The 26,139-nt window shown below is 40.4% G+C and overlaps 2 protein-coding genes across 3 annotated transcripts; both read right to left on the bottom strand.

Annotated features, from left to right (window-relative positions):
- Positions 1-587: 587 nt before the first annotated feature.
- On the bottom strand, positions 588-3,598 carry tha1 (threonine aldolase 1). Its single transcript, XM_074620091.1, has 7 exons — positions 3,253-3,598; positions 2,258-2,341; positions 2,089-2,177; positions 1,816-2,001; positions 1,584-1,721; positions 1,296-1,488; positions 588-1,071 (listed from the first exon to the last, which is right to left on the bottom strand). Exons 1-7 carry the CDS (start codon positions 3,506-3,508, stop codon positions 764-766), a joined length of 1,254 nt encoding a protein of 417 aa, XP_074476192.1. The 5' UTR covers positions 3,509-3,598; the 3' UTR covers positions 588-763.
- A 12,422-nt stretch (positions 3,599-16,020) lies between these two features.
- Positions 16,021-21,567, bottom strand: socs3b (suppressor of cytokine signaling 3b). 2 transcript variants are annotated; one of them, XM_074619137.1, is made up of 3 exons: positions 21,333-21,567; positions 19,615-19,960; positions 16,021-19,532 (listed from the first exon to the last, which is right to left on the bottom strand). In XM_074619137.1, the coding sequence occupies exons 2-3, from the start codon at positions 19,741-19,743 to the stop codon at positions 18,990-18,992; spliced, it is 672 nt and encodes a 223-aa protein (XP_074475238.1). In that variant the 5' UTR covers positions 19,744-19,960; positions 21,333-21,567; the 3' UTR covers positions 16,021-18,989. The 2 variants fall into 2 exon arrangements, with proteins under 2 accessions (XP_074475238.1, XP_074475239.1); XM_074619138.1 differs by lacking the exon at positions 21,333-21,567 and adding an exon at positions 20,057-21,291.
- Positions 21,568-26,139: the final 4,572 nt, after the last annotated feature.

Raw genomic sequence — 26,139 nt, 5'->3', positions numbered from 1 at the left:
AACGCCTCTCAGTATGATGCAGTATTGAATTAACTCCTCACTAAAACACTGAAATGCAAGAAAATACATACTTGATATAGTAAACACTATACAAAATGTTTTTACTCAAGGTCCACTTACTACCATCAGTCCTCTACCCCATTAGCTGAGGAAGACAAGTGAGATGCAGTTAACAGCTCCCGAAAAGGCTAGTGGACCATGAGTTATTCTTTTTTGTGAAACTCTCTTAATAATCGATTAATCATTTGTCACTTATCTTAAAGCAAAAATGCCAATAATCTATTGGCTCCAGCTTCTTTAACATGAATATTTATTGTTTTGATTAGCCTTCTGTGATATAAACTGATTATTACAAAAAAAATTAAAAAAACGAAAGATATTGCTCATAGTAAGGGGTTGAGATTGGGAAAAATGTTTTTCAGGGCCTTTAAAAAAACATAAATACAAACCTAAAGATGTGATATGCTGCTTAAATTAAAGAAATATTCCTATTAAACAAAATTTAGCAGGGGTGCCCAATTCCTTGTCATCTCTCTACTGTGATTCTCTAATAAAATATACCTAAAAAAAGACAAGACAAAGAGACAGTGGGTTCATTAAATTTAATAAGAATTACAAAAAATGTAAATGAATACTGATATAAAGATATCCCATGTGACTCCAGTTGTACAGTATTTGTCCCATGTCATTCTTGATTAGTCTGTGTACATTTTCAATGATCAGTCCTCGTGATTAGACTACACATCTTGGGAAGCATCAGGTTTCACTGGATCCTGACTTTTTCCTTCAAGAACTCAGAAGCCACAAATTGCATTTTCTGGATGGCCAGCTGGGTGTCTTCAGGGGAAATCCCAAGATGCCACACAGCCCGTACTGAATTTCCAAAATGGGGATACATGAGAACTTGTATCCCCTGTCCCAGCGCTGCCTCCTCTCCCTCGCCAACCTGACCCATGCGGGCGCAGAACTCAGAGGGGCTTAAGCTGGACTCCTGTAGACAGAAACGCAGGATGTTCGTCTCCACGGCGGCCATGTCTACAGCGAACAGAGGAGCGTCACAGTCGAGCAGAGCTGAAGAAAAGAGATGAAGCAGGCAGTTAAAGGTACAGTGTGTAGGGTTTGCCGACATCTAGTGGTGTGGTTGCTCAATCCTCCCTTTCTAAGTAACGCAAGACGTTGAGTTCAAAACCTTGGTAACGGCGTTTGCCTTGCCTTCTGCTAATAGATTCCCAGAAATCTTACATACTGTTCCTCTAATGATGTAATTTTCAGAGACTGAAATATGAGCTGCTCACCTTCAGCAAAGGTTTTTGCATTGCGGTGATCCTCCTCCAGTCTTCCTACCATCTCCAGTAAAGACAGTTTTCCAGCTGCTGCCAGTATACCAGCCTGCCTCATCCCCCCACCCAGAGCTTTACGGCACCGCACCGCCCGGGAGATGAAGTCTTGGGGTCCAGCCAGCATGGTTCCCACGGGGGCACCCAAACCCTGTTACACACCGTAATGTGCATTTGACTTTGAGAAGTTTTACTTTGGGTTAAGGTCCATTCTGTGTGTGTGTGTGTGTGTGTTTGCAGTCCCACCTTGGAGAGGCACACACTGACGGTGTGTGTGTGCTGCAGTATGGTGGATGGAGGCACCCCCTGGGCCACAGCGGCGTTCATCACCCTGGCTCCATCCATGTGGACTGCCAGACCATATCTATCTGCCAGAGCACGAACCTTAGAGACAGAAAAACCAAACCTGTGTATCACAGCTGCTTTCACATGTTGACATACAAGTTTTATTAGAAAACAAATCTCCACACACACACACCTCCTGCAGGAATGTCAGCGGCAGCACACGCCCTCCCTGTATGTTTTGTGTGTTCTCCACACATATGAGGCGCGAGCGGGGGAAGTGGGGGTCGGGGTAACCGTGGCGGATCTTCGATTCCAGCTGCTCCAAGTCAAATGATCCATCGGGGAGGGTGGTCACCGTGGTGGGGTGGACACCAGCCAGCTGTGTCAACACACAAACACACACTCTGTATGATGAATGCACCGCATTGGGCCTGACCACAGGTGTCTGCTGCTCTCGTACACTCACCTGTGCGCTGCCTCCTTGCTCATAGACGTGTAAATGGGACAGATCTCCCACAATCATCTCGTCGCCCCGCTCCCTGCAGTGCACCATCACTGCAGAATGAAACGTGTGCACATTTATGACCATTATGACCTTATTAAAGTGGATTCAGTCTCTGCAGATAAATGCTCACCTGCGATGAGATTACTCATGGTTCCAGAGGGAACGAACAGTGCGGCCTCCATCCCGAACATATCAGCTGCAATTTCCTGTAACTCTGCAGAAATTAGTGTGAAATATTGCACGATTTAGGTAGTATTTCACAAGTAAAGATGCAGGTGTGCATGCATTCATATTGAACTACAACATACAGTAGAATATTATATATATATACAAACATATTATTATTATTTTCCGATGAATAATTATCTATCAAGCTATTTCATTAGATCTATTCCAGTCCTTGATTTAATTAAAACTACTTTTTAAAAAGGTGCTATTGATAACATTCAGCCACTACATGTTATATTCTCCCTCCCCCTTTCCATTGCATTTACTTCAATACAAGTCATTGCCAGGCGCTTACCATTTATGTTTTTTTCCACACTAACTGACGACCCAGAGCTACCACTTGATATCAACATCATTTTACTATTAGCTCACACAAATTATTATTATTTTTTTTTAAATGATGAATTCATAATTATAATTTTTTTTCAGGAAAATTCTACCTCATTTAATTTTTATTTAAAAACAAAACATTGTAACTTGCACTCTTTGTTAATGTATATATATTTTTATATATAAATACTTTTTATTTGTATATATATATACGAGTTGTAGTAGTTGGGTATGTATATCGTGTATTCTAATATTCTTTATATTGTGTATTCTATAGATATATTTCTCTAGTGTTGATAAGTACATTTTATTTACTGTTCTGGTGCATTGCCTGGATAACCTGCTGCTGTAACACAGGTAAAGCCCTAGCCCTTAATTTAATGTATTATTATTTTCATGTATAATTTTACATATTTTATTTGTTCTTATTCTGTATGCACCTTGTCCTTTTACTTTAATGCAATAATCTATGAGCCATGTTGTTTGTAAATTTGAATTTGTTCAATAAAAAATAAATAAAATAAATCAGGTTCCTGATTTGATCACTACGTCATCTTCGGCTCTGACCGTTAACACTCGGGTCTTCTCCCATGACGTCATCTCCGACCTCGGCCTCCGCCATCGCCTGCCTCATCGCCGGCCCCGGTTTGGTCACCGTGTCGCTGCGGAGGTCCACCAGCCGGCCGCGAGTCGCTCCGCCCGGCAGCGGGTCTCTGGGCTTCCCGGTGTTGTTGTAGTAGCCCCGCGCGGAGCTCCGTCCCACCGAGACACCGGGGTTCAAACATCTCAACAAAACTCTGCAGGGAAACGTCTTCAGAGACATTATGCTGCTCCTATAACCATGATCAGGAGCTGTTTATGTATTGAACTTTGAATCGGTGTTGTAATCGATAATCATTGACTGCAAGGAGAGTTAATGGATCACCGATCAGCCCATCAGGGTGCACAGAGCAGTGTTGACCACAAGAGGGCGCCTTTATTCTAATAAAGCTAATTATAATGCATATTAACTCAAATAGCAAACTGCTCTGATAATTGGATAATTAATTGAAACTGCAAATCTTGTTATTTCAAAACTGGAGCCTTCTTAGTAACATAATCCATTAATTCACATATTCTGATTTCTTTCATCTACAGATTGCAATCAAAATAACACTACAGTCTTTTGGTACTGGAGATGATTCGCTATACTACAAGAGGGTGTGCTCAGAAATGTTATGCTATATGGAGACCTTTTTTAATCCATATAGAAAAAATGGATACCACTGACATTGAAGTTTTAAACTGCTGACCTCATATTACATATAATTCACAATTTATACTTAGGTTTTTTTTTTTTATTATTTATTTATTATAAGTATTTTTAATTTACCTATCTTTTTGTGTTTTTGGTCCTTTCCGTTTTCCTTTTTTTTTTTTTGTACATGTTTCGTTTATGTTTCTATTGGATTTAAATGTGTAAATTTAATTGTTTATGAAATTAATTCTGCTTATTTAATGGATGGGGGGGGGGGTATAAATCAAATAAATACATTTAGGTGGAGTTAAAAGGCTCTTGTTTCTTTCAGTAAAACAAACAGATCGTACGCTAGCCTTTCATATTTTATAAGAAGGCTACAATGATCAGAACAATACGAACATTCAGGCTCCCTCGTGTGGCTCAGAGGTGAACTGCAGATATAAATGTTGAATAAAAGACTATGGAAGAAATTCAAATTTATTTAGCGACCCTAATTAAATCTCCTGCGACCCACCTGTGGGTCTCGACAGTCTTTGGGAAGGACTGGACTAGAAGACAATGTGACCTCTTTAAATGACCAAACCCAAAGATATCCAGTAACAGTAATAGTTGGCGATTCATTTCCTTTACTTATTTGAAGCATTGGTGTGCTTGCACAGAAAACAATGGTAAGAATCTTTTCTCAGTGTTAAATAATGAACATATTCATATTCACATAGACGCACAGATCATCTCACACTATTACAATGGCCCTCTGAATTTCCCCTTAAAATATTCTCAGACACATTCCTCTACTTTTCCACAATTATCTTCAGTCAGAATGCGTCATGTTTTATGTGGTAGATTTAACTCTCACCGTGTCCTGCGTTAATCCGCCCCAGTGAGTGAGGCATGCATGTGCGTAAACGTCTCTCTGTGCATCTGTGTGTATGATATGTTTACGCCTCAAGTGCTCTGAAATAACTGTGACACCCTCAGATTCTTCAGGGGTCGCAAACCTGCTTTTGGCTTGACCTTTATCCCTGCTCTGAGCCGTAAAGCTAATTCCACCTCGCTGTCATCCATCATCCATTTATCTTATTGTGGAGAGCGAGAAAGGAGGTTAAAGCACTACATTCACAAACTAGGGCTGTCAATCCATTAAAATATTTAATCGCGATTAATCTTAAAGGCAGATTTGTCAAGTATTTAATATTCTTATCAACACGGGAGTGGACAAATATGCTGCTTTATGCAAATGTATGTATATATTTATTATTGGAAATCAATTAACAACAAAAACAATGACAGATATTGTCCAGAAACCCTCACAGGTACTGCATTTAGCATAAAACATATGCTCAAATCGCAAACTCAAGTCCGACAGCTGTCAGTGAGTCAGTGTGCTGACTTGACTATGACTTACCCAAAACTGCATGTGCTTATCATAAAATGGGCATGTCTGTAAAGGGGAGACTCGTGGGTACCCATAGAACCCATTTTCATTCACATATCTGGAGGTCAGAGGTCAAAGGGACCCCTTTGGAACTGGCCATGACAGTTTTTCCTCGCCAAAATTTAGCGTAATTTTATTTAACCTGCTTCAACCACTGGATTCCTCAAGTTTTCTACTTTCATATGATACCAGTATCTTCACTCTAGCTTTAAAACTGAGCCCGCTACAACCTCCGAAAGATCAAATTGGGTTAACGCGTTACCTTTGACAGCCTTAACACAAACACAGGACATGATGGGGCCCAAACTGAACTGGTTATATCCAGCTCTATCCTCTATTTTTATCGGCTCCCTCGTGTCTCTCGGACTAAGTCAATATTTAGAGGTGAAGACTTGTGGGAATTTATCTGCCGTGGACTGAGATTAGGCTAAAAGGGAGGTGCACTCATTACAAAACAACCCCTTCCTCCCTCCCTCACTCACTTTGTCTTTCTGACCCACTAACACTACATTCAAATCTCCCTCCCCTCACACACACACACACTTCCCCCTCACATGCATACTCATGCTGTCTTGTCTGATGTTAATCACCCGATAAAAGTCCCAGTGTGTGTTATCAGGACCGCACCGTACTGTAGTTAAAGTTGATATTGCCAGTAACAGAGCCGGCTTTTATGAGCCATAACAAGTCGTCATTAAAAGTCATTAGCAAACATCAGCGTCGTAAAAAAGGCCACAGTCGGTCTCGAGAGCCCCACAAGAGCCGTGAACGGAGAGAGATAAAGATGCATCTGTAAGCAACGCTGGAGCAGCGATGTGGAGGAGGGAGGCTGTGATGAGAAGGAGAAAGTGGGAGAGACGACGGCGTCCTGGGAAGGAGTTTTTCCGGGATCACTGTTGGCTTCTGTAACCTCACACTTTTGTCTGTTTTGTTTCTCTCAAATGCCTCCCAGCATTCCTTGCCTGTGTGCGTGGTGGAGAGCGGTGTTTTGGAGAAAATATTGAATTAGAGAAAAAAAAAAAAAGAGGCAGAGAGGGAGAAATGAAGGAGAGGGAGAAATATTGACTCCTTCTGGGAAGGAGCGAGACGGCAACGCCTTTCCAATAACCATAAACCCACTGGGCTGAAAATAGACGGGCCGAATGAATAAACGAATGTGTTCATCCCACATGAGCTCTTCTCTTTCACAGAAGGAGGGGAATGGAGGTGACCCCCCTCTTCTCTCTCTCTCTCTCTCTCTCTCTCTCCTCTTTCACTGAGGCCATCATTTCTTCACCATGACGAGAGATATTAACCGGAACAAAACAGGTGTTTATGGGAAGCCTTCCCTCAAATGAGGTTTCTCATACACACACCAAAGACGCACACACACACACACACACAAGCACGCACACACACATTTCCCTCTGCAGTGTAAAGGTGTCGACATCAGTGCCTGCGAAACAAGAGTAACATCTGGTTCACATTTCACACTATTCCCCCCCCACCTACTTCATATGTCATGGGCCATGTGGACATGCTTTACTACACACACACACACACACACACACACACACACACACGCACACACACACACGCGCATACACACACACACACATTGCTCTTAAGATATAGGGGAGGCTAAATTCCTTCTTTTCCAAAGCAGATTCGGGGTAGTTCTTGTTTTTAGTGACGTTTGTGACATGTTTTCCGTACTTACGTTACGTTGTTTTCGTACGTATTTTATTTAGTTTACGTATTTATTTTAAGCCCAACCATGACGTTTTTCCTAAACCTAATTCAGTGGTTTAGTTGCTTAATCCTAAGTGAGTGGTTGTGTCGCCCCCTGCTGTTACTGCACCTTAATACACAAGTGTAATATTCATGCCTTGGTGAAGCAGAACGCTAAAACATGCTATCCTCTAGTGGACAGGCTGGTCTATTACCCATTTCGGCATGGTACAGGGTTGGGTCTCCCACTTGGCGTTATAGTTGACTCCGTCTAAATTTTGACAGTGCTTCGCAAAAAAAAAAAAGACCATCAAAAAGCTTTAACTTGTTCATAATGCAGCTGCTGGAGTTCTTACAGGGACCAAAATTTCAGAGGGTCACATCACCCCGATTCTTAAAGGTACAGTGTGTAGGATTTGGCAGCATCTAGTGGTGTGGTTGCAGATTGCAACCAACTGAGTACCCCTCTGCTCACTTCTCTCTTTCCAAGACTGTGGTAACGAGAGTCATGATAACACCGTTCGCATCGCCTCAGAGGCCATCCTTACCATAATAACACAACTTTAGGAGCAACGGAAGTCAGACGGCGGCTGGTGGTACCACGGTTTCACACTCTGCGGCTCACGTTTCCGCAGTTTCACAAGCATGTCGGAGAAGTAGGATGGCTCATTCTAAGCTAACAAAAAACACAACAATTCTTAGTTTCAGGTGATTATACACTAAAGAAAACATAGTTATGAATATTATATTCTATTTCTGCTGATAGAAATGCTACACACTGTTCCTTTAAGTCACTACACTGGCTTCCTGTCAGCTACAGAACTGAATATAAGGCAACGCTTATAAATCAATACATGGACTTTAACCAAAATACATTACAGACATGTTTAAAAATTAATGAATTTTGAATCAGTATGATTTATTCTGGAATGCATAAAATAAACAACGTTGTTATAATGTTATAATGATTCTTATGAATGAAAACTCACATTTTGTAATAACAAAATTTGGTTATTACATAATGTGTTGTTGCAAGTCTCAAGAACATCAGTGAGGTGGAGCGCTGATGTTGGGCGATAACGCCGGGCTTACAGACAATGCTCCAGTTCATCCCCAAAGTGTTTGACGGGGTTGAGGTCAGAGAGCCGTTCCAGTTCTCCCACATCAATCTCGGAAACCCTTTTCTTTATGGACCTCGCTGTGTACAATGTGGGCATTGTCGTGTTGAAACAGGAAAGTGCCCCCACCCCCTAAACTGTTGCAACAAAGATGGAAGTCACTCTAAAGGCTGCCCAAAGTAGGACCCAGAGTTGGCCCATCATCAGGTTCGATTTGGCCCGCCAGATGTTAGCACATTCTTTTCTTTTTTTCAGTTTTAGAGTTAAATGAAACTGGACAATCCAAGGAATCCATTGGTACCAACCATGTCATGATAGCTTGTTGGGAAGGATGTTAAATAACGCTCCAAAGTTAGGATACATTTTAAGTCATGTTAATTGCATAAATTAAATTAAATAAATAAAAAGTGTGTTTCTTTCTTTCTTTCTTACCTTTAGGCAGAAAATGAGGAAAGTGGCACCTTAGACGACCGCCTATATGGCATATGCCTTAAGCCAGCCCCGTCTCCACCCCGATTCAATGGAAGCAAATGGAATTACATCATAGTGGTCCTCCGAGTTTTGAAAAATGACGTTTGAAAAATCACTTCACTTACAGTTTTCATTGGAACCACTTTCTCCCAAATAAATAGTCCCAGTGAAAACAGATGGATCATAGTAATCAGAAAATTGCTTCTATAGAAAGACACAAAGGATTTAAAAATGCTTTGAGTGCTCAAAACTAAATTTAATTCACTTCCATCGAAGCCTCAGAACGTCTACGCATTAATTATCCACCACATGTGGTTTATGAGAACTTTTTTTTGGGGTGAACTGTCCCTTTAAGCTCTGTGGTGAAGGTAGTTATTGTATGACAGTATGAGGCAGGGTTAACCAGACCATCAAGATTACCCGCTGTAGTAATCAACGGCAGCCACTATCGCCTCATTCATCTCACCCTCCATTCATCCACTCACACTGACTTCTCCTCTCTCAGTCGTTCTGTTCATTCAGCTGTAATTATAGACCATCACCCGCATGTACAATTTCACTTCCGAGAACAGTCGCATCTCTCTTTCTTCTACCTCCTTTCTCCTTTCTCCATTCATTTACCAGACCTTCAGTTCACCCCTCGCAGCGTTCCTGTCACCCTCCTGACCCTCTCTTCACTCCTCCTCCTCCTCCTCTTCACCCTTTCCCACATTGCCCACTCCTCTCCCTCTCTCTCTCTCCATCTCTCTCTCTCTCTCTCTCTCTCTCTCTCTCTCTGGGAAGTCATGTGACTTCTCTGAAGCTGAGCCCTATAAACCAGCAGTACTTGGGGGGCTCAGTGTCTATACCGCTCTCTGATTGGCTCCTGCATTCAGATGCTGTTATGCACACACACACACACACAGCGGACCCCCTGTTTCCTTCTTTCAGGAACAATCCGTCACATTAAAAACACAGAGAGATGGTGTTTATGTGTCCACCTATTGCAGGGAATGGAGTATTTAAATAGCGTAATGATTAGTTTTTAATGAGCGGGTTGTTCTCACAATCACTTAAGTATGCAAACACACACTCACTGAGCCTGAGAAGTGCCATTTGTTATATTATGGCAATGGCTGAAAGGACTCGGTGCAGCATTGAGGCCAGTTTAATCCGATTGGATCCTTGTTGAAACAAAACAGAGCCAGTTATTGGCAGAAAAAAGCGCCGCTGTTCGTATTCAAAACGTCCAGTTTTGGATTGACGGCTTCTGTCGGATTTAATTTGCTATGAAAACCTTTTTAAAATCGAGTGAAACAAAATCTGTTTTGGTTTAAAGATCTTTATCTGACTCTGATCAGCTGGTGCTGCACGTGTAGCCTCGGGGAGTCGGTTAATGATTTGATCCAGTGTGGAGTATTGATAAGGAAACGCCAAAGGGCAGCGGAGCCGCTTTGATGTTAGCCGCCTCTTTATTATGTAACTGACTCACGGCCAGAGACCGACATCCTCACAATCCCATACTACTGCTGTAGTAAAGTTGACTTATAGATAGACAGGGTTTGTGTGTGTGCTGGCAGGTAAACAGAAGTGGAAACCACTTTGGTTCAGGCTGAAATACCTCAACACCTATTCAATGAATTGCCATGAAATTATGTTCTGACATTCATGGTCCCCGAGGATGAACCCTACTGACTTTGGTGAGCCCCTGACATCTCCTCTAGCGCCACCATGAGGCTGAGGATTTTTGTTTTTTAGTAAAATATCTCAAGAACTACTACATGGATTGTCATGACATTTTGTTCAGTCATGTTCCTCAGAGGATGAATTCTACTGACTTTGGTGAGTCCCTGATTTTTCCTCTAGCGCCACCAGCAGGTTAAGACATTCATGTTCCTCAGAGGATGAATCCTAGTGATTCCCTGATTTTGTACTCCATCAGCATCAGCAGGTTAACATCACCCTCTTGAGTGAAAACTCAACAGCTGGATGGATTACAACGCAATCTGGTGCTGACAATCATGTGCTGTGTCCAAAATGCCTCCTTATTTACTACATAGTGCACTATTATTGCCTCCACTATTTATCTATATTTAGTGTCTAAATTCTGTATCCAAGTTTGAAATCTATCCACTAATCTGTGCCTTCAAAACGTCCCTGAATACTATGAGAAAAAACAGTGTTTATTTTGAGAAAAGGATGCTGGTAGGTTTGCTCGCTTACACACACATACCATTCACTCTTCACCATTCACAAGCAAAAACTATGAAACTACATTATAAAGTCACTTCTTGACAATTATAGTAAGAAATGAAACATTAACAAACTGACAAAGTGTCCTTGTCAGTCAGGTGCTAAACAATAAATCCGTACGACACGCTCCTTCTTTGGGAAGACACGACAGATATGTTTACCGATCGTCTTTACTTCTTACCGGAATCGCCTTTATAACGTAATAGGATAAAATAAGCATAAAGAAACTGAAAATGAACAAACATTAAAATGCATCCTTCCATGTGTCCAACAAACATACAACTTTTAACCAGGAGACCGGTGTTCGAGACCGGCGTTCTGTTTTGTAAGTTACGTTTGTGACGTGTTTTCCATACTTATGTTACGTAGTTTCTGTACGTATTTATAGTTCACGTACTTATTTCAAGCCCCCAACCATGACGTTTTTCCTAAAATTAAGTGATTTAGTTGCCTAAACCTAACTGCGGACGTCAGGTGACCATAGTTTTGTTGCGTGCCGTACAAATGACACATGAAAAGATGCAAACTCATGACACGTGGAATGTTTTTGTAGTGTAGTGCTATTTATACACCTTCCCGTAAGACCGGATTACTTTCCTTCTTACCTCAATTGTTTTGCGTCTTCGCTTCATTTCATTCCTTCTATCGTTTGTTTCTCTTTCTGTCTTTCTTTTGTCAGTTGATCTTAGACAATAAAAACAAAACTGGAGATGCAAGTGTCAATGTTATTTTAGGAACTGAGCGTGACTCTTCTCACAATGAGTTCTTTTACATTTGTCACTTGAGTTTATTTAACTAATAATCGTTAACTATTAAAACAGTTTGTGAATGCATTACTTTCATTTGTAGCACTGTTGCATTTTCTTAAAGGAGTATTTCTCCCATGATTGTAGGTAATTCATGTACGACGGAGTATTATGGCCACATTGAGGGGAAAAAAATCGGAGATTTCGAGAATAAAGTCATAATATTACGAGAAAAAAGTCGTAACTTAATGAGAATAAAGTCATACTATTTCGTAATATTACGAGAATAAAGTCATAACTTTACGAGCAAAAAGGTAATTTCCACCTCCACAAAAGAGGTAATTTCCCCATCAGGTCCGTGTGGTTCTTTTTTCAGAAGAAAAGCAGTTTCTGGCACAATCTTTGCAAGGTCCTGATACTGATGATAATGTGGTGCTGATGTACCAAAAGATGAAGTATTTGGTTATTTGTGAAACCTATACTAAAGTATAACTTCACAAGATGCATATGACTTTATTCTCGTAATATTACGGCTTTATTCTCGTAAACATGACTTTATAATAGTACAACTTTTTTTTTCGTAAACTTCCGACTTTATTCTCATAATATTATGACTTTTTTTCTCATAAACTTATGACTTTATTCTCATAATATTACGTCTTTTTTCTCGTAAACCAATGACTTTAATCTCATAATATTATGACTTTATTCTCGATATCTCAGATTTCTTTATTTTTCCTCAATGTGGACATAATACTCCATCGTACTCATGGGCGTTGCCAATCATTCGTAACCAAAAACCCCTTACTCACCACATATGTATGTGCATATGCTAGTGCTCTTACGCACAAGTGTGTGTCTGCTGCAGTCTCAAGTTCAAATAGGATGCAGTCTTGCTTGTTTGCTGGCTGAGGGGACACAGTGACACCTGAGAGTGTTGGAAGGGTTTGGTCCGAGTCCATGCCGTTACAGTAAGTCATTTGGCATCTCCGCCGCTACGCTCGCTCGCGCAGCTGTGAATGGAGAGCAAAAAACAGCAGCAGAAATCCACCTCCTGTTAAACAATGCGACTGTGTCTACCACAACACCAACTGCACTTTTACAACCTGTTTTGTACGTTTCAGGTCATCCCAGGTCTTTGTTCTAACAGCCAGTAACAGCAGAGGCACGCCCATCCGCTAGGCTATCCAGGTGTTACGGGAAAATCATTTCAGTGATGATTTGAGTTAGTCACAATGACTCTCAAATGCTGCAGAGTGTGTGTGTGTAGGGGGGGATGGTGGTGGAGTCAGCTTAGAAAAATATTGTGGTTTGAATGTGTCACAATGAGCTGGTCAGTGAGTGCAGGTCAAGACTGTCTTTACAGCCTCGTGCACACACACACACATAAATACATACATGCAGACGTTTTTGAGTGCTATCTGTATGCTTCCCATATGGTTTTTATTGATCCATGTCCCTGTTATACCCCTCCTGCTCCCTCTCTTTCCCTCTGTGCGCTGATGGTGGAGGAATGATGGAATGCTGGAGGGTAAATCTCTGGTTTCCTGGAAGCTGGTCTGGCTTTATCAGAAGCGGCTGTGACAATACTCGAGCTGATGGGCCAACCAAACGTCTTTCCTATAAACGCAGATCAGCCAACAAAAAGCCTTCCTGGAAGGAATAATCAGCAAACCGGAGCTCCTTCCTGGAAGACCACTGTGAGTTGCTCGTTGCAAGGGTATACTCCTAAAACCTTTAATATTCTTTCCACCTTCTAGGCTTCACACCGTTGACATTGGCACCGACTCAAAAGTGAAATGAAACTGTTATTAACACACAGATTTGAATCAGACTGCAAGAATGTTATCAGTTCGAAAACATTCGTCCTCATTGCTCAACTTGCTTCCTCATCTCGAAGCTATGAGGAGACAAACTTTAGTTTTGATTGTTGAAAAGACTCCAAGCAGCCGAGCTCAGTTGTTTCTGGGTGTTGTGCTTGGCCGCTGGGACGCTGTTGACAACTGTTGAGCAGCAAGTCATTACCCGAAAAAATGAATCACGGTGGAAAGACTTTCTATGAGTGTGTGAGATTCACGAGAGGAGCGAAGAAGTCAGGATACAGGCAAAAATATTCCAGCCCCGCTAACCAGGCAACGATGGGGAACATAAAATGAGTCATATTGAGCTGAGCTGGCTTATTTAGACAATGTGTGTGTTTGTGTGTAAAACTGGATTATTCTGGTTGGATTTTGGGAAGAAGGCTCACTCATTTCTGTTTGTCTCTTCATCTACGTCATTTTTTGTCTGTAATTGCTCAGTCTTCCTCCCATAAACAAATATAGTCACACACACACACACACACACACACAAGCGTACAAACAGCAACTTTCGACACACATATTTTCCTGTAAGTGTCATAGCAAAAATAAGGAACTATGGAGCAGAGCTTTTGAATCATTGTAATTACCTGCACTGAGGTAAGCTGTAAAAACAGTTGTTAAACGTTGCACTTCCACAGAGCTCTGTGGCTGGCTTGTATCCAGATAGTGGCGGACTCAGGCTGTCTGAGGGGCAGGGCGACAAAAAAAATAAAAAAGGTTTACCAGCTGCATGCGGTGGGGCACCAACGCACTGAAGGTTTTCTAGCATGTAGGGCAGGCCTACATGGCACTTCATCGCAGCTTCTCAATTTTAAGGCCATTCTAGAGGGCACTTTATCGTGTTTTCTCCACTTAAGGCCACCCTAGAAGGCACTGCATCACGTTTCCTCTACTGGAAGGGAACTGCATCACGTTTTCTCCACTTAAGGGCACCCTAGAAGGCACTACATCTTGTTTTCTCTACTGAAAGGCACCCTAGAGGGTACTGCATCTTGTTTCATCTACTGAAAGGGAGATGCATCTTGTTTTCTCTACTGAAAGGGCACCCTAGAGGGTACTTTATCATGTTTTCTCCACTTAAGGGCATCCTAGAAGGCATTGCATCTCGTTTTCTCTACTGGAAGGCACCCTAGATGGCACTGCATCACGTTTTCTCTATTGGGAAGGAGAAGGATCTTGTTTTCTAGACTGAAAGGGCACCCTAGAGGGTACTTTATCATGTTTTCTCCACTTAAGGCCACCCTAGAGGGCACTGCATCATGTCTTATCTACCATAGGGGCATGGTGAATGGTGTGATGCATTATATATATATATATATATATATATATATATATATATATACACACTGTATTATTACCCGTCTCTACTTAAAAACTGTCTTCACTTTCACGTCATATTTCTGAGCTGAACTCGGTGCTCTTTCTGCATCATTTTGCTTTTTTTTTTAATTCTAGTCTCTTCAGGTGGAGTCCCCCATCTCTCTCTCTCTCTCTCACATACATACACACACACACACACACACACACACACACATAGACTCACACAAAGACACCTCATTCGCTCTCTCTCGTACACACACACACACACACTATCACCAGTCAAGCCGTAAAAACTCAACTCAATTAAAGTGCCCCATTTCCTGGAAGCCAGCCTCAGACAGAACACTAGGTATGCAGGGAATGGGAACTGTGTGTAGGTGTGTGTGTGTGTGTGTGTGTGTGTGTGTGTGTGTGTGTGTGTGTGTGCATGTGTGTGTGTGTGTGTGGCATATAGAAATGAAGAAACTCACCTCCTGCTTAATTTTACCAACAGCAATCTACACACACGCACACGCACACACACACACACACACACAGTGCATTGGCTGCACACTAAAACCACAGACCGTCATAAATCTCCTCCACGTGGACCCTTTCACCTATTTGACCTCACACACACACACACACATATATCCACATACACACACACACTCTCTCTAGAGGACACCATCCTCACTCACAGCCCCTCGGGCAGGATGTATAAAACCCAGCTGCATTCCTTTCCAGTTAGGTCCAGCCCAAAGTGAGCTCTCCACACAGTAACTGCTGTGTCAAAGTGTGTGTGCGTGTGTGTGTGTGTGTGTGTGTGTGTGTGTGTAACTGCGTGCTTCTGGGAATCCCTTTGTTACTGAGTGTTGTGTACATCTGCAGGGCATGTCTAACAAATCGAGCCCACGCCCCTTCCTATACGTTCTCTGGAATTTACCCACAATGCTCTATAGCGAAGAAAACAAGAAGTGATGATTGCAGTAATTTTAACCCTATGATGAACGTATAGCGGCGGCGCGGCTCTTTACAAAGCCTGCCGACTAAATAAACAGCGCTTTGTTTAACTAGGAAACAAATCAGGTAATAATCTGGCCTTGAGGCCGGGCATTGCTGCAATACTGCTTTAACAATACATTACGGTAAGTTAGAGCAGTCAATATTGACTCAGTGAAGTAAGAGAGGAAAGAGAAACAAACACACAGGGCAAAATGCATTGACTTTTGTAAAAATAGTGCTCTTTAATATAAATTATTGAAATATTTTAGAAATATAAATATGTGCAACGTTTCCTTTTCATTTATTTTTTTTTCTTGTAATGCTTTGTCATTTCAGATATTACAGCTTGTATTTTGCCAGACTAGTGGCCAGCCTTTTTGCGAGAGAGTCTTTACAAAAGACAGAATGATTCACATACATGTGTGGTCCAATGGTGCAACACATGTAAAAAACAAACAAACTTGGTGTTGATGTGAGAAAATAAGACTGAGATTTGACCAAAAAAAATAAAAATAAAGTATCACTATGGTAATATTTCAGCGCTCTTGTCTCAAGTGGCCACATGAGATCACAGTTTAATGATGTGAAAAAGGCTACCACTCCAATATGGATCACAGGTAAGTATGAGCACTGGTCAAACACAGACAACAAAATGATCAAATCTTTGTTTTACAAAAGGCTTTTTGTTAAAGAATCACTTTAAGGAAGTCTTGTGTTCCCTTGACATTCAGACAGACAAAACCAACTCCTGCAGCCACGTCTCCTAAAAAATGACTTTCCCATACAACTAAACTGTTTTCTCTATTACGTTTAGAGAGAAATGTGTTTTCTCCTGGATCACGGTCGCAATTTAAAAATGTGGTTAACGCTGTAAATTGAAATAAAACACAACAAAACTACTTAGTTAGGTTTAGTAAAAAAACAGCAGCTACCTACGAAAATGTTGAGTTTTAGTTTCACGAACAGCGGTCTCCTGGGTGAAAGTCCTCCACCCCTCCCATCCGCCCAGTGTGGACTTTCTCGCTTGTTATACTCGTTATTATACCACGTAACGTTCATGGTCATGTCGAGGAGCTAACTCACAATTTGGGAAACTCTCGCGAGATGGTTAAGTTTAAGTATTGACCTTGTATAGTTGCGCTGAAATTGCATACTAACATGTTATTTAGTACACTAAAACAGTATGTGAGATATTTAGTATGTACGCAAATTGCATACCATTTCCGGTGAAATATTACAGTATGCAAACGCTGGACACTACGGCAGCATAAATATCCCACAATGCAATGCGGTAGCGACGACAAACGTTCATGACAGACGTTGACGGACGGCTCTGTAACGTCAATAACGATTTTAATTTAAGTGTAAGTATTAGTTAACTATAGGGGTTAATATAGTTTTTAAACTAGTTCAGACTTCTCACAAATCATCGTTTGGTCATATGAGGTTGATACGGGTTACCATGGTTACGCAACTTTTAACCTGCAAGGAGGCTCTCAGGAAGTGACGTGGAAACAATTTACAGTGCGTCCGAAAAAATACATACTACTGTTTATTCACACAAAAGCGTGAACGATATTGAATATGTAGTGCATAGTATGCAATTTCGGACGCAGCCATTGACCTCGAATGGTTATTTAATGGTTGCTCGTTGTACTACGTCACCTGCTGCGGCCCGACATGGACTATCATTACAAACATAAATCTGCAACAAAATACGGCTCCTTCCAAACGTAATGGAGGAAGCAGTTTAGTTGTATGGGAACTCCATTTCTAGGAGACAGGGCTGGCTTCAGTTCAGAGGTAACGATGGAAGGTAATACGGGGAAGAGAAACCTTTCTAAAGTTACAGGGATTAAAACAGTCCAGTTCATTTCCTCCTTCGTGAGCGGCAATGTCAGAAAAGCAGGAGGGAGAGAGACACTCAAACACACCAATACACAAAAAGAAATAGAGATGATAATGTTAAAGAACTGGTCTAAAAAGACAGAGTTAAAACTCTGACAAACTTTCTTTTTCACATCTTAGCGAACCGTTTATATTTACAGGAGCAGTGTCCTGTTGAGCCCCATCATTTCCTCCACATTGATGTTTTTGTTTAGCTGTATACCAGTATGTCTCCTCCCCCTTCTCCCCTACCCTCGCCCCCTTCCCAGCTCTCCGTCCTCTTCAATTTCCCTTTCCTAATCCCATTTCCCGCTCTTCTTGCTCCTTGGTTCAATCCTTCTTCACCACCCCCCCTCCTCCTGAATATCTTGGATCATCATTGTCGTCATTCCCCGAGGAGTTTTTACAGTGTCGCTGACATTTTTCCAGCCAGTCTGGATAAAAATAAGTTCTGCTGTTTTGTTTGGTGTCGTGCCAAGGCTTTTGTCTCAGTAACAAGCTTTTGTCTTGGCAACAGCAGTCTGTTTTCTGTCACTGTCAAAAGGTTTGCAAAGGGAAGAAAAGGGTAACGGAGGAGAACAAACGGCAGAAGATGCTAACAAAAACCTACATGCTGCTGTACCTGTGTGTGTGTGTTTGTGTGTGTGTGGAGCGAGCGTACATGACCACCCCTCTTCCTCGCCCGCTCTATGAGGCAACATTTGCGGGAAGCAGCAGTGGAAATGTGTGTGCCAACCACAACACACAAACACACTCAGACAAACAAATGCTGTACGTTCTCTGCTTTGGGCCCCTCGTTTGGACTTTGCCTTTTTCTCTGTTCCCTCACCCCCCTCTGAACCTTTCCGCTCTTTGTCGTCTTTCTTTCTGTCCGTTGATCCGAAGCGTTGTAAATGTCAGGCTGACTTGAGGAGAGGAGAGGTTTTCTTCTTAAAACCCCACAGGGATCACTGGCGGTGTGTATTGATCACGTCGTCGTTAATATCGACCAATCGGGTTAATCTTCTACGAGGCTCTGCTCTGCGTCTGAGTCAGTCATAGGAAACGTTGACCTCTGACCTCTGGCTTCACTTGCCACTCACATTAGTGGTCAGTGTTTTTTTGCAAGGCAGGACGGACGAGGTAATCATTGGTTACCTAAATCCTCATCCCAGACCTCGGGGAGACTCTAGGTACACGGTGTCCGTCTTGAAAAAAACTGACCTCACATTGGCATCTAAGGCTAACTCTGGTCAGCATCCGATGGTGCGCATACTCGCGTTGAGAACTGGTCTGTGGAACCTCGGCGGTTCCTGTCAGTCATATAGGAGCGTCGTACTCCTCCAGGAAGTCTCTGAGGGTGTGCGGGAGCTGCTCGGCTCGGTCCGACCCCCCCAGATTGTTCAGGGTTCTCCTGCACATGTGCTGCAGCGTGGAGAGAGAACTGGAGAGGGGCCGCTGCAGCTCCAAGGGAATCCTCTCTCCGCTGGTGTGGATCAGATAAACGCTGCACCCCTTCTTCTCCGGGTTGCCCCCACATGCCCCCTCTCTGCTCCGTCCGGCGTCCGGCCCTTTCCCCATGTAGTGCGCTATGAGTTTCAGCACGCAATCGAACTGCGGGGGCTCTTGGGTGTTTTGGGGGTCTGGCTGCAAGAAGAAGCCGCCTCCCTCGCTGTGGATGCGCAGGTTCTTGGTTCCTCGAGATGTCTGCACGGAGAGGGTGAAGAAGTGGTGGTGGTCCGAGGAGTCGCGGATCAGGAAGGTGCCGGGCGGTTCAGAGCGCAGCAGGGAGCTGGCCTCCCGGCCCCCCACAGCGCCCCAGTAAAACCCGCTCTCCTGTAGCTTACGCAACGCACGCATCACCTGAAAAAAAGGTAGAAAAACCTGCTGTTATTATGTGCCATTTTTTAAACTTCAATAACACACACACAGCTGCTTTTCTGACCTGCTGGTAGTGTGCGTGCGAGCTGAAAGGCTTGTAGTGATGCGGGGTAAAGTTTGCACCCTGAACCCTGCCCTCCGGAGGGGTCACGCCGCTCATGGCGAGGGGGTTGCGTCCGCCGAAGGCTACCATGGCGCCATGGCCCCCTGCCTCCGCCCGCTGGTCGAGAGGCAGGGGGCCCAGTACAGGAGTGCCGAGGTGGACAGGTGGGAAGGAGTTTGGCGGAATTGGAGAGGAAGGAGACGGGGAGAGGGGCGAGGGCGGTGGGGTCACACACCGGGTCCAGGGCCCCGGGGGAGAGGAATCTGATGCATCCAGAGAGGGGCTGGGAGAGAGCACCTAAACACAGCTGGAGACAGGGAGAACACATGATCATCTATATATACATATATCTTTAAAGAGTTCTTTAAGAGCTATATTACGCCTATAGCTAACTGATTCTTACACTTAAATTAAAATCGTCATTGACGTTACAGAGCTGTCCGTCAACGTCTGTCATGAGCGTTTGTCGTCGCTAGCGCATTGCAATACTGTACTATTTCACCGGAAATGGTATGCAATTTGCGTACATACTAAATATCTCACATACTGTTTTAGTGTACTAAATAGCGTGTTAGTATGCGATTTGCGTACTATTGGCTTCGTACTAAGGTTTCGGACATACTAATAAATCTCACACACTGTTTTAGTGTACTAAATAACATTAGTTGTTAGTATGCAATTCCAGCGCAACTATTCGAGGTCAATACTTAAACTTAACCATCTCGCAAGAGTTTCCCAAATTGTGAGTTACCAGCACTGAGGAACAGTTTTTTCCCCCAGGCCATCAGACTTTTAAATAGATAATTCATACGACACCTTCTCACACAAAAATATATCTTATACTGTATATGTTCTTAATGTATATGTTCTTAATATGCCTGTATATGTGCTTAATGTAATATGTCCTTGTACAAAGCATTTCCTTTTATAATTGTAATGTAAATGTAATATAACTTATTATTATTAATGCAGCTTCCCAGCAAAAAAGTATTTCACACGTTTGTACCTGTGACAATATGTGAATCTTGAATATATATAATGAAACTTCATGCACACTGGAGCACATTAAAATGCAGTTATGGCGACTATGACAAATGCATAAGGCAAGACCGAGCAGGCAGGTTTATATTTAGGTTAAATGAATCCTCTCTTACTCTCTGCTGCTGCTGCTGCTGCACCGTGCAGCAGCCAGACAGCAACTGGATCCTGATTGCTTTCAATTGTCTTCGATCGGATTGTACCGCAACAAGGGATTTCAAGAAACGGGGTCACTGAGAGAAAGAGTCCAGCAGGCGCGCTTTTTTTTTTTTTTTTTCCTCCACTAAATAATAATAACTCTTTATTCCCACTGCTGCTGCTCGAGCCGAGCCACAGAGGCTCCATTCTCCGGTTTCACTGGGACTCAAAAAGGTGTCCCTTCTAGTCTAGTCTAGTCCGGTTTTATCCCCTCTAGAGGGAATTAAAGACCGGGACAGAAGCAGGAGCAGCCATAACGGTGCAGAGAGCTGCTGCAATGGAAGTCCACTATTCATACTGATGCATAACAGCAGAAAAATCACATTGGCTGCACTGCACCAAGCAGAATGTAAAATAGCAGCCGTGCGTAAAGTGCGTCTATTTTGTGCGTAAAGCGCGTCTTTTGTGCGTCTTTTTGTGCGTAAAACGTCTCCATAACTTACCTTGCGGATATGTTGCAGCCGCTCGTCGCCAATAAAAGAAAAGCAATGCAAACTACTCGAGAGTAGTGCTAAATGAATTATTAACTCAGGCATTAAAATCCAAAAAATAAAAAGTATCCAAAAAGTATTTCAGTGTTTTTTCTCTCTTCTCCTGAGCTGCAGGAATGTGTGCTCCTCTGCAGCTCCTCGTCTGTCTCCGTGTGTGTGTTGTAGGAAGGTTACTGGAGGTTGTTTCCAGTGAGTAAAGCCTCGATGTTCGTAAGGCTCCTCCTCCTCCGTTCAGAGCTTCTTTCCAGTAAACACACGCACGCGCGAGCGCGAGAGGACAGGGAGGGGAGGGAGGGAGCACACGCACACGCACGTGCTCGCGCGCTCTCTCCACTTGGTGGCAGATTGCCAGTAAATAATCAGCGTGACCTTTGCTGGGCTGAGTTTCCTGGTACTGGTGGGTTCCCTTCATGCACAAGGTGAACACACACACACACACACACACACACACACACACACATATACACATATACACATATATATTTATATATATATATATATATATATATATGTATGTGTATGTGTATGTGTCTACAGATTCCAATAGTCCAACATGGCAACCTGAGTGTCAGCAACCACTAAATCTTGTTTTGGTGCCTGTATTATTAGGATATTATATATTTTTTCAATTTATTTATTATTTGTATTATTATTATTATTATTATTATTATTATTATCATTATTATTATTATTATTATTATTATTATTATTATTATTATCATTATTATTATTATTATTATTATTATTATTATTATAACAATAATAATAATAATTAACTTATTTGTTTTTTGTTTATTGTACTGTTGTACTATACCTTTTGTGCCAATACAAAATGGAATATAAGTATATACATTAATGGAATTTGTCCTTATTATTATTATTATTATTATTATTATTATTAATATGAATAATTATTTATTTAGTTTTTCTTTATTGTACTGTTGTACTCTAACTTTTGTGCCAATAAAAAAATATATAAGTATATACATACATGGAATTTGTCCTTATTATTATTATTATTACTATTATTATTATTAATAATAATAATAATAATAATAATAATAATAATAATAATAATAAATATTTATTTGTTTTTTTGTTTATTGTACTGTTGTACTACACCTTTTGTGCCAATAAAAAAATATATATATACAGTATATATATAAGTATATACATACATGAATTTGTCTTACACAGAATAGAAATAACAGCTTGGAACCAATAATGACCAACAATAAAATAAAAATGTAATAATAGAAATAAAAATAAAATGTCTATACAGGCCTACAAGTCAAGTGTTCTGGTAACAAAAGTAATAAATACTGGATGGATATACATGGACTGGATGATTAAGTAGTGAAGAAGTCTATATACTATGGGCTGTCAATCGATTAAAATAATTAATCACGATTAATCGCAAATTAATCACACATTTTTTTATCTGTTCAAAATGTACCTTAAAGGGAGATTTTTCTAATATTTAATACTCTTGTCAACATTGGAGTGGGCAAATATGCTGCTTTATGTCAATGTATGTACATATTTATTATTGAAAATCAATTAACAACACAAAGCAATGACAAATATCGCCCCAAACTGCATGTGATTATCATAAAGTGGGCATGTCTGTAAAGGGGAGACTCGTGGGTACCCATAGAACCCATTTTCATTCACATATCTGGAGGTCAGAGGTCAAGGGACCCCTTTGAAAATGGCCATGAAAGTTTTTCCTTGCCAAAATTTTGCATAAGTTTGGAGCGTTATTTAACCTCCTTCCCAACTTATCAGGTTAACTTTAACAGCCCTACCATATACTGTATGTGCATTTATTTATTCATATTTACAGTGACAGATATGTACATATTAAAATATGTACACAAAGTGACAGATGATATGTACATGTAACCAAAAAAATTTGCATTAAAGACTGTAAATTACAATCTATAATGCACCAACAGAGTCATTATGTTTGCACATATTCATTCTTCACACATTCATTCATGCATGTATATTTAACACACCGCACTGTAGTTTTATATTGTATGTGTTTGATGCACATATTTGTACAAATTTCTCATTTCTTATTCTTGGTCCTTTATTTAAGTAAACTAGTAATACCACATTGCAAAAATACTCAGTTACAAGTAAAATCCCTGCATGCAAAATTATACTTAAATAGAGAAGTAATATCAGTAATATGCACATTAGGCTTTATGAGTGTTATTTTAATATAAATATATATTATTCAATTTGTTGTACTGCCACATTAATGTGTAAGCAGCAATATATTTATTGTTTTTATTTTATTTTTTAATTGAAAAACAGATGGGGCTTAATTTACAGTACAACTGCAATAAGTTAGAGATATATAAAGTTTGTGCATGAAAGAAATAATTTAAATGAAAGGAAGAGGGAAAAAATGCATGTTACATACAGAACTTCATCTTCTTTCTACCACTGCAAATATGTGCTCAATAATGTATTTGTTGTAATGTCGATATATACTTTTAAATGTCATATTCTTGAGTTAATTATTTTACTTATTTGATCTAAATAGTTAAATCCATTTCCTTTAGTCTCTGGTGCTGCTGTAACATGTTAGTTTCTCCCTCTGTGGTATAAAAAAAGAAAGTATAAATATTTCATTTTCTACTAAAGGCTGGCTAATGTTTAAAGATAATGTCCCTCAGGCCCGCAAGTCGTGCCAGGAAGGGACTGACTTACTGTAAGTGCTCTTGAGCAACAACCGGCTATACTGGTGACCTGAAATACTCTATTGCGAGCAAAAATCCTGAATTCAAAGTCTCACTTAATTGAGGATTGAGGTTATTATTAAGTAGTTAATATGCTGTTGGGTAGTTTAATAAACTGCATACAACACAATGCATTTTTCTTTTTTCAAAGAGGAAGACGCCATAAAAGTGAACAAAGATAACTATGTCACTCTTACTCTCTAACACAAACAAATAAACTATAATGACAACAGTAATAACAGTGATTAATGTTCTCTCCATGCCACTAATTATTATAACTTACGTGCAAATAGAGTCATTATAGTGCGATAATGAGCATCAACTGGGTGGAGCATGTTTAAAGTCCCAGGACAGATTCCTGGAACAAACACCTGCTGTGAACACTACACGCTCTGTAACGCATGACTGAAAACCTGTGGTGGCAGCTCGAGGTCACACCTCATGTTAGGGCAAAGATCAAGCTAGTGTTACCAGAAATGCAGTTGGAAGCCATTAATACACGAATCAGGGCGGATTCAAATGTTTTTTTTTAGTGAGACATTATTTTCAAAGATAATAAAACATGATATTGCCATGCTTCTTTTCCATATAGACAAACATAATGTCAAAAGACATAGGAAGAAAAAATGAATAAATAAATATAGGAAAAAGATAATAATTATTTTCCATACAAATAAAAATAATTAAAAAAATAATAAAATAATAAAATAATAAAATGATGGAAAAAGATAATAATTATAATAATTATCTTCCATATAAACAAAGATAATGTCAAAACATATAGGAGGAAAAAAAAAAAAAAAAAAGTAAATTAAATTTAATTAATTAATTAATTAATTAATTAAAATGAAAAATTAAAGGAAAAAAGATAATAATTATAATATTTTTTTCCATAGAAAACAAACACAATGTCAAAAGACATTGGAGGGAAAAAACTAATAAATACAAATAAATTAATTAATAAATTAATAAAAATAAAAAATAAATGAAGAAAAAAAAGATAATGATTATAATATTTTCTTTTCTATATAAACAAACACAATGTCAAAAGACATTGGAGGAAAAAAATAAATAAAAATAAATAAATAAAGGAAAACAATAATAATAATTATAATAAATAAATGAATTAAATAGATTATATTACTATTACTGCTACTACTACGACTACTATTACTAATAATAATAACAATAGTAATAATACTTGTATAACTTCCTTTTAGGTTAACTACAGATTAAATATGACTAATAAAACATTACAACATTGTGTGCAGGTTGACCACTAGAGGTCATTTAAAAGAATTCACACAAAACATAAACATATATAAACAACCAATTATATATATTATTTTTTTGTGATTTGAGCTGCAGTATTTATTTCTGCACAAAGATATTCTCAGAGCTAAACTAACTCTTCTACAGTGTGTAGTGAGCGCGCATGCACGTGTAGAGGTGGAGCGAGACAGCGAGAACGCGCGCTGTGGGAGTGAAGGCAAGCAGGCAGCGGAGCAGAGACTCTGGCCCTGGAGACCAAACCTACGGTCTCAACCTCGTACCACGACCGCCGCCAACACTGTTTTGCAAGACGGGCTTTACTAGATACAACCAAGAGGTTTTGGTGCTTCTGTGTAGTTTGTTTGTCTGAGTCTGAACAGCGTAGCCACACGCGAGCGCGCATGGGAAACCGATTTATACGCTTAAAAAGTTACAAACAGTCCCTTTAAAGTACACTTTGATTTAATAGAAATTCTACAAAAGAACTCACTAAATGAGTGTTATAGAACATTATTTCAGTATCTTAGACAAATTAATATGATTGGAAAAATATGAGGTTGTTTTTTTTTTGTTTTTTTTATATTATTTTTTATTTTATTTTTATTTATTTTTTTGGGATATAGTAATTGTTAGCCAGAATGATCCACCCTCCAGACCAGTTGGCGGCGGTACTGCACCAAATCGTTGTTTGCAAACCGCCAACAAACCTTAAAGCAGAAGAAGAGGAAGTTTGT

The sequence above is a fragment of the Sebastes fasciatus genome, chromosome 20, assembly GCF_043250625.1.
Source record: "Sebastes fasciatus isolate fSebFas1 chromosome 20, fSebFas1.pri, whole genome shotgun sequence".
Lineage (NCBI taxonomy): Eukaryota > Metazoa > Chordata > Actinopteri > Perciformes > Sebastidae > Sebastes > Sebastes fasciatus.
Note: the sequence above shows the minus strand (reverse complement) of the source record. Positions and strands in the feature narration are given on the sequence as shown.

Bases quoted from the DNA above. Each gene is read 5' to 3' on its own strand.
- tha1 (XM_074620091.1), bottom strand. From the start codon at position 3,508: ATGTCTCTGAAGACGTTTCCCTGCAGAGTTTTGTTGAGATGTTTGAAC. The intron at 2,178-2,257 runs GTGAGCATTTAT...TTCATTCTGCAG, and splicing joins CATGAGTAATCTCATCGCAG to TGATGGTGCACTGCAGGGAG. The intron at 1,489-1,583 runs GTGGGACTGCAA...GGTGTGTAACAG, and splicing joins TCAGTGTGTGCCTCTCCAAG to GGTTTGGGTGCCCCCGTGGG.
- socs3b (XM_074619137.1), bottom strand. From the start codon at position 19,743: ATGGTAGCCTTCGGCGGACGCAACCCCCTCGCCATGAGCGGCGTGACC. The intron at 19,533-19,614 runs GTCAGAAAAGCA...CCTTTTTTTCAG, and splicing joins CGCACGCACACTACCAGCAG to GTGATGCGTGCGTTGCGTAA.